This window comes from Myxocyprinus asiaticus, chromosome 8 (genome assembly GCF_019703515.2).
Source record: "Myxocyprinus asiaticus isolate MX2 ecotype Aquarium Trade chromosome 8, UBuf_Myxa_2, whole genome shotgun sequence".
Classification (NCBI taxonomy): domain Eukaryota; kingdom Metazoa; phylum Chordata; class Actinopteri; order Cypriniformes; family Catostomidae; genus Myxocyprinus; species Myxocyprinus asiaticus.
In genome coordinates, this window is record NC_059351.1 from 43727830 (window position 1) to 43736792 (window position 8963).

Consider the following 8963-nt stretch of genomic DNA (forward strand, 5'->3'; position numbering starts at 1 on the left):
CGTGCAAAGCATCACGGGGAGTAGGAAAAAGGTGTATTTATTTATTTATTTATTTTCAGTTTCCAAAAATGTAAAAGTTTCCTCTGATTTTTCACTAACTGAACACAAGGAAACATGACTTGTAAACAAATGTATTTAGATAAATGAACATAACAGTACATGGTTTGTCTAACTATACAATACACAGCAATATTTACCTAAACATATTTTTCACTAAATCGTTTTAATACATGGAAAATTTCAGCAAACCCCTCCGGAACTGTCTTAAATTTGGAAGCATTCCGGAGGGGAATGCCTCTGACACAGACATGACCTTATTGCTCCTTCCTCCACAACCAAAATTCCTCCTTTAAAGTGCAAAAGATTATGCCAGCAGGCCCACAACCAGATTAATTTGGGAACAGTGACAGGGTTTTGGTAGGGAAACAGCCGAAAATTCACCTCCTCGCCATCTCTGACTAAATTTGAAAATGTATATTACTACCATACTACAATTATGGCAGAAATAGTAGTAGTCGTAGGTTAATATGCGATTTCATAGTTTGGCCTCTATGTTTTCCAAGCTAGTTTCATGTGGGGTTCACAGCAAGTGGCAGACAGGTAGTTTGGGGGGGTGTGGTTAAAACAAGTTTGGCTATTTTCCCCGCCCACACTGTCATTATGACTTCAGCAGTAAAGGAATGTTTTGAGGCAGAGCAAGTTATTCCATTCTGATTGAAGAATTTCAACACTAACATTTTCTTCAATTTGAATAGCTTGAATGGATGAATGGTTAACAATAAGACCAGAAATGTGCATTAAGAATGTAGGTAGGGTATAGATAGTAAAGATATATTTGTCAGTCCATTGTCAAAAGAGCAAAACAAATCCACTTCTAAATTTTAACCTAATACATTTTTGAATATAATATTTATTTGTACCATATGGCATGGATGAGTGTTCAGATTTGGTTTAATTGTATAAACCCATCCTCATTATTTCTCCAGCTCAGTGTACACGTACATACAGGATGTCCTTTTTTATAAAACAGACCCCAGAATACAGTAAATCAGACATGCCATACATATCTGTATCATACCTGCCTTTGCATGTGGCAAGAAAGAACAATAAATATTACAGCTCGATAACTTGACATGAGATGGCTTGTTTTGATGGATAGATGTAGTAGTATGATTTTTATTTGTTTGCTCATGCAAGTGTGATGCTTAGAGGTGCATCACAGCTGACAACATAAGTGATGCAAGGGTCATCCACAATGCTGTCAGCATACCAGCCAAGACTGGAGACCCCGAAGCTGTTAAAAAACCCCCAAAGTATTATTAATTATCATGACATAATAATAATAACAAAAATAATAACTTCAACAAAATATGGAGAAAATTGACATAAAAAAAAAAAAAAAACTAATTTGAGAATTCCAATCACATGTAACATATACAGTATTATTATGGGCTGACATTATGCTCTGTAGAAACTGCATATAAATCATTGGATGAAAGTATCTGTAAATGTTTATTGCTAACCTGCGGGGTCTGTAACACTGATGGAATTTGAATCAATTTGCAAGCTTATAGTTCCATTTGCAACTGCATCACGAAGGGTTGTTGTCACATCTGTCACACTTGGGATAGTGCCAGTTTTGTCAAATTCAAACGTTCCATCTACCACAATGGAGCCACTCCTGAGAAGGCACAGTCATGTTTGAACATGGTCAAAAAAATTACAAACAAAAGAATTTGCTATTTTTTATGCACTGTTTACCTGAATTGACGAATAACCATACGAATGAAGTTCACAAAATGTTTCTTGTAAACTACAGAAACCTATAAAAGATAAATATAAATGATAAATAGTTTAAAACAGATTGCCATGTTTTTTCTGTAGCTTTTTATGTATATCATGTATGATTCATTTATTTATTTATTTTACAGACTGGACAAATCTTCACATCGATCAAATCATGCGTCAAATACGTATTTGGTTTTACGACTGGAAAAATTGCCATTTAATCTACATCTAACATATGTAAAAACTGTATAAATGTTGGCCTATATCACCACTTGTATCTGTTCTTAATGTTGACAATACACAGCATCATCCACATCCACTGCTATTGCAAAGTAATACTTATATAAGAATAAGTCTAATCATTGAACCACTGGATAAAATTATTACCTGAGAGGTGATGTTGGTTATCAAGTCTATGGTTTCAGGAGCACTCAAATTGGAGTAGACTTCCTTGAATGTTTGAAGAATTTTAAAATTTATAGTAAACTCTTTAACAGATGCAGTTGTCGTGCCGTTGCCAGTTGCGTTTGTCACTTTGGGGAAAGTTTTGTGTAGAATAACAGGAAAATGGGACACAGTACATTGTGAGTGATAAAAATCCTTATAATTATTTCAAATAACACTAACGATCACAATCTAAACCACAAATATAGCAATTAGTGGCTCCAAAAAGACCAAATGATATGACTGTCATCAAATAGGCTACAGTGTTGTAAAGAGCCCCTAGCTCAGCACTGAACGAGTAACTACAGTGTAACACAGCACAATCACAGCCAATCAGAGCATATTTTATATTTCATGTACAGCAGGCCTACATATTTTGAAGCAGAGTACAAATGCAAGCGGATCGGTAATGAATTAGTTTATGATATTCCATTACAGATACAAATTACTTGTTTATATTTGTTGATGTATTTGTACACTTATAAAACCATATATAACAGATGTCTGCATTTGATTACAAAGAAAATGTACAAATGATTGCATACTGACCAATTTCAATAACATTGATGGAATCCTTAATGATAGTGGTGTTAAAAGTTTCATTTGCAACTTCATCAACAAGGGCTTGTTTCAGTTGTGTGATATTAGGATGAGTGCCATTGTTGTTAAATTGAAGAATGCTATCTGTAACAATGGAGCCATTCCTAAAAAGGCACAGTCATGTTGAAACATAGGCAAATAATTAAAGAATGAACAACTAAATAATGAATCATCTGGTCATTTAACTTACAAAGTGACTAACCAACCAACAAGTAAACTATGAACCAACCAATATGCCAACAAATAAAAAATGTATACATTAGTTTATCATGAAGCAAATCTAAAAGTACTTTTGTTAGTTTTTACAATTTTATGCAATGCTTTACCTGAATTGCTGAATAAGTATTTGTATAAAGTTTGTGAAACGTGTCTTGTAGATTGTCCCAATCTAAAAAGATAAAGAGATTAAGACAGATATTCATTCTGCTCTATAAGATGAATCTACTGCTAATGCAATCAAGTCCAATAATCCCTCAGCATATAAAAACATTACATAAGAGGTGATGATGTCTTTCAGCAGAATGGTGTCAGGATCACTCATGTTGGAGTAGGAACTCTTGAAAGTGCCGTTAATGGAGAAATTTAAAATAAACTCTGTGATGTTGGCTGATGTTGCAGTTGAAGTTGTCTCAGTTGCTGAATTTCCAGGCACATGTAGGATTCCTGTTCAGGGTGAAATTCGAAAAAATGGGAAACAGCAAATTGCCAATAATAAACAACGTCTGAGGCCATTATTTCAATGCACACTGAAACAGACCCAACATAGAGAGAATATTGCTTAAGATTAACCATCTTTTCAAGGTTAGTATGTAGTATGGTATTTCCTTTTATGGTACTGTATAATTCCTTCTCACAAACTTTTGTTGTTGTTGTTATTTTTTTATTATTACTAAATTTATAATTGTTAAGTTCTGTCCTCATTATGAACAGTGATATGGGACAATAATGACTACTCAAAGCTCCTTACCGATTAGACACAGAACACCTAATAAAAGTCTCCACTCCATTGCTGTTCTTTTGGCAATATCCCTAAAAAGTAAAAATAAAGCGTAGTAGTAAGACGATTAAACAAAATTAATAATATGCAGGATGATAAAAAAATTAAAAAAAAATCTACATGGGTGGTAAGTTTGATAACATAACTGAAAAAGTATCAAGAGCTGAACAGGCAATAAACATATACAGTTATGTTTACCAAATATTTACAAGTTTAGTAAATATACATACACCTTTCAAGTGCAATTAAAATTATTGACATATTGCAGAAAAGCATATACTTATTATTACATAGTGGTTTTGTTTTGCATGAATAATTGATTTAGTATTCGAGTTGATAACGTGTATATTGGGAGCATCAGAGTGTAGATCACATTCAGTGGATACCAAGAATAAACTCAAAGCACATAAAATCAAAAATATAAATAAAAAGAAAGAAAAAGGAAAAGAAAAGAAAATGTGTACTACTTACTTCTTGATCTCTTCAGAAAAAATATACAATCCAAGATTAATACAAATAGCAACCTTTGTGATGGTGATGAAGTTACTGTCAGCAGTTAAATGACTCTTAAAGAGCACAGCAGACAGGTGAGATGATATTTAAAGTGAGAACCTTTTTTTTTTTTTCATTGCTTGAAAAAAGGGGATAGACCAATAGGGATTCAGATATTTGACTGCTGAAAAACTGGTTAATAATAGCCTTGATTCCTGGTATGGAATGACTTACGATAACATGTACAAGTGAAAATAACCTATTTAAAGAGTAAAGTTTGGCAAAACCTATACACATCTTTTAAATTCTGTTTAAGAGCTCAGGCTCCATCACATAATAATGCAGTACATGTCAAATAATTATAAATGAAATATTGCATTTGACTCCCTTATCTTGAGTATATTTTTCTTGCATATCCAAAAGGTTCTCTATAGTTTATAATCAGATACCTGTCTGATAGAATTATTCTAATCAAAAGGCCATCAAAGGAAACCCATTCACTTGAATAGAATATTTAATACAATATATTAACTCATACAGTATACATTCTAGATGAAATGGATAACTGAGATGCAATCAGATATTTTTATTATTGTTTTTTAACGTTAGCCAGCTTTAAGCATGAGAATTAGCTGTTTGTTTTTTTTAATGTATTTATTTTTTATCTCGGAACAGTAATCGATATTTAGATTTTAAATTAGGTTAGGGTTTGGATTACATGCACTGAAAATATATTACATGTGAGACATTTCCAATATGCTCTTTTTTTTTTTTTTTAAGTAATAAGAACAGGGCAGGGAGACACAGGTCTTGGAATGTCAAGGTTCAGAGCTGCCAGGTCAAGTTCTTATTACGTTTCATAAATAATAATACAAAAACAAAACAAACATGAGGAAACTAACATTTCCAGCAAACCTAGTTCCTCATAACACAAAAGGCTTGCTCCTATAACCAAACAAGCACAGGTAGCATGGCAAACATTCCTTACTGGCATAATAATAATAAAAATAAAATAATAATCAATAATTTACTTTTTAATATTAGTATTTGAAAAGTGGTCTTTATTTGTCCATTTCAAACTGGAATCATACAAAAATGTGGACAGTTTTTCATTTCATGGTTTTATGGTTGCAACACTGTTGTAGTTCCATTTTTTTAATTGTTCTTTCTTTTTCTTCCCCTTTGTGGGTGCCAGTAAACAGCAAAACAATTTTCCCCCAAGCAAAACTCTAATGTCACCAAGTATGGTCACAAGACTCTTACATTACCAGGGGCCATTAGAGGGATATTCCAGGTTTAATACAAGTTAAGATAAATCGACAGCACTTCGGGCAGAATGTTGATTACCAAAAAAATAAAACAATAAATAATAAAAAAAACTTATAAGAAATTTTTTTTTTTTACTCATCCCTCTCTTTCTTAAAAACAGAAGAAGCAAAAAACAAGGTTACAGTAAGGCACAATGGCAGTGAATGAGGCCAATTTTTGGAGGGTTTAAAGGAAGAACTGTGAAGCTTATAATTATATAAAAGCATTTACTGTACATTAAGTCTTCTGTTAAAACTTGTGTATTATTTGAGCTGTAGAGTTGTTTAAATCGTCGCAGAATTATGCTTTTTTCAAAGAAAAGGAGGGACAAGTTGACATTCAATTTTGTTGTAATCAACATTATGCCACAAATGCTGTCGACTGAGCTTAACTTGTATTGAACCCGGAATATTCCTTTAACTCAAGGTGCCACAGCCTGAAGTCAAATAACATACAGTCCTCCACGTGCAATAACAAAGTAACAAAATTGTTCACACACCAATTAGATAAATAAAAAGATATACAGGTATATGTAAAGCAGTACCTGTTTTGAAAAAAAAAAAAAGAAAAAGAAAAAATGGATCTCAACTACTATATGTTGCATTAGCTGGAAGGCAGAGAAGAGGCAAAAAGACAAACAGGAAGAGGAAAGAGCAGAAGAGCAGTTGTCTGAACCATTTCACAGTTGTGTCTTGCATTCAAACCTTCAGACAAGAGAACATGTAACTACAGTTATGCAATTTGCTGTATACAAGTAAGATAACCAGGGTTTATACCACATTATAACCACATGAAGGTTAGCGGACATGTACTATATATACTGTGTAGTGTAGGTACTGTATCACATCTTCTTGACACTTGAACTCATAATTTGTGAAAATGGATGTCTACTTTGTCTAGCCCAAAAGTATGTATTCACACTTTTTTTTTTTTTTCAGAACCAAGAGGCAGCTGACAATACAGAACAGAAAAATAATTTTTGTACAGTACAGTTGTTTCATGAAATGTCTTAGCGAGGTAAACTATAAGCACTAGAAAGTTGAAGAAGCATTATTTATGCCACTTTGATTATGATAGGTTGGTGAAGGAGGGATTTTCTTTTACTAGTTTCTAGAGCTTACAGAACAAAACAGTGCAGGTCTGTGAGTAACACTATGTTGGTTCGGAAAGTAAACTGAAGGTAATTGTCAAACCTTAAAGTGGATAGATTATAGTTTTTCCCATTTGATTTTATACATTTCTTTAAACTATGGTCAGTACTCTCAAAACAATTCACACAGCAAACGTGTGCAAACAGACTCTTATTGTTGCTTAAAAATTCGATTTTACTGCATAATAAAGCACTCTATTTTCTAATAAAGTTTTCTCTTTTCTTATAATACATTTATTAAAACTCACATTAAACTATAAACATGTTCTCTATTGAATGCATACAACCTGATTATATTATTATATGTAGCTATACGTTTGTAACATTTAAACATACATATTTGTATATTCGCTGAAATGTACAATATGGGTGGTTTGACAGCATCTAAAAAGTAAACATTTTTACATCACAAAATGTTCTCCTCAGAGCCGGTCCTAGCCTTTTGGGGGCCCTAAGTGAAAACTTGTGTGGGTTACTATTTTGATTTTACAGTATATATTTTGGTTTTTATTGTGCTTCAGTGGTTATTTTATGTTTTTTTTTTTTTGTTTAGTTTTTTTGTGCCAAAGCATATTCTGAAATGCAATTTTGTGTCCATGGCAAACAAAATAAAAATTAAATGCTTTGCATTTTTATTTAATTTTAGCATTTTATAGTTTAGTCTTGGATATAATCATTAAAAATTAGTTGAATACTGTACCAGAAATCACAAAACAGAATAAAATATTTTAATGCCGAATGAGGTAAATGCGTTAAATAAACGTGAAGGCATTGAACATTTCATTAATCTCATTGATTATAAATGCAATAATATTGGCAGTAGCTTCACTACAAATTGCGAAGTGATTAGCTTAACTACATTTCTCAGTAGCATGGTTAAAAAAAATAAAAAATAAAAATACCTTAAATGTAGCAAGCTGCTTTTGGCATGTACTGTAGCTTACAGTGTAACTTGTTACTTTCTCTGAAGTGTAGCTTTCAGGTTAACTTAACTATTTTTTCTGTTGAGTAGTTTGTAGCTTAGCTAGCTACATTTTTGGAGTAGCTTGCCCAACATTGAATGTAAATAAACAATTAATTCCATGTATTCAGTATTAATGGATTCAATATGGATATGTAAACACTTGTATGTCTGTAAAGTTACATTTATACACTACTGGTCAAAACTTTTGAAACACTTGACTGAAATGTTTCTCATGATCTTAAAAATCTTTTGATCTGAAGGCGTATGCTAAAATGTTTGAAATTCGTTTTGTAGACAAAAATATAATTGTGCCATCATATTAATTTAATTACAAAACTAAAATTTAATAAAAAAAATAAAAAGATTTTGACATTGATGACTTGGAACAAATAATAAAAGCAGCCAATAAGTGCCCAACATAGATGGGAACTCCTTCAATACTGTTTAAAAAGCATCCCAGGGTGATACCTCAAGAAGTTGGTTGAGAAAATGTCAAGAGTACATTTCTGCAAATTCTAGGCAAAGGGTGACTACTTTGAAGATGCTAAAATATAACACAGTTTTGATTTATTTTGGATTTTTAGTCACAACATAATTCCCATAGTTCCATTTATGTTATTCCATAGTTTTGATGACTTTACTATTATTCTAAAATGTGAAAAAAAAAATTGTTATATATATATATATATATATATATATATATATATATATATACATACATACAGTGTATATTATATATATATATATATATATATATATATATATATATATATATATATATATATAATAAAGAATGATTAAGTGTTTCAAAACTTTTGACCGGTAGTGTACATACAATTATAACGTTTTAAATGCTGCCAATAAATACAGAAAATAAAATATTGCATGCTTTTGTGTCTATGTGAACATAAGCAAATGTTCGTTTGCTAGTACCACACATTACATAAGAATACAGACGGATTCTCATGACATTGTGTTAATTCATTAGACATTCAACTATAGACATATACCCAGTGCTCAAAGTGAGCCGGTATGTACCGCAACAATGACAAAAGGACATCACACAGTACCGACAGCAAATCTTGCATAGCAACCGCTCTTCTATGATTGTGATACTGTCGCCCGCATTGAGAAATGGTTATTGCCCCAAGACAGCACAGCAAAGGAGAGATGGTGATGTTGGGTCCTTGATGATAGCAACACTGACTGACATGCTGACT

The 8963-nt window shown here is 32.1% G+C and overlaps 2 protein-coding genes across 3 annotated transcripts in view; one reads left to right on the top strand and one right to left on the bottom strand.

Annotated features, from left to right (window-relative positions):
* Positions 1 to 8403, top strand: part of LOC127444899 (UPF0687 protein C20orf27 homolog) — a 32041-nt gene extending 23638 nt beyond the window's left edge. The window contains exon 6 of one of the 2 annotated variants that reach the window (XM_051704528.1): positions 1932 to 2250. In XM_051704528.1, the coding sequence (XP_051560488.1) occupies positions 1932 to 2020 (89 nt within the window). In that variant the 3' untranslated portion in view covers positions 2021 to 2250. Of the gene's footprint in view, positions 1 to 1931; positions 2251 to 6567 lie in introns of those variants that run through there. The other variant, XM_051704530.1, reaches the window with a different exon arrangement.
* On the bottom strand, positions 22 to 4397 carry LOC127444891 (uncharacterized). The gene is made up of 9 exons (XM_051704513.1): positions 4301 to 4397; positions 3800 to 3861; positions 3326 to 3495; positions 3159 to 3220; positions 2782 to 2936; positions 2176 to 2321; positions 1762 to 1823; positions 1524 to 1681; positions 22 to 1294 (listed from the first exon to the last, which is right to left on the bottom strand). Exons 2-9 carry the CDS (start codon positions 3837 to 3839, stop codon positions 1206 to 1208), a joined length of 882 nt encoding a protein of 293 aa, XP_051560473.1. The 5' UTR covers positions 3840 to 3861; positions 4301 to 4397; the 3' UTR covers positions 22 to 1205.
* Positions 8404 to 8963: the final 560 nt, after the last annotated feature.

Bases quoted from the DNA above. Each gene is read 5' to 3' on its own strand.
- LOC127444891 (XM_051704513.1), bottom strand. From the start codon at position 3,839: ATGGAGTGGAGACTTTTATTAGGTGTTCTGTGTCTAATCG. The intron at 2,322-2,781 runs GTCAGTATGCAA...CTTTCCCCAAAG, and splicing joins CATCAATGTTATTGAAATTG to TGACAAACGCAACTGGCAAC. The intron at 1,824-2,175 runs GTAATAATTTTA...TATCTTTTATAG, and splicing joins TAACCAACATCACCTCTCAG to GTTTCTGTAGTTTACAAGAA.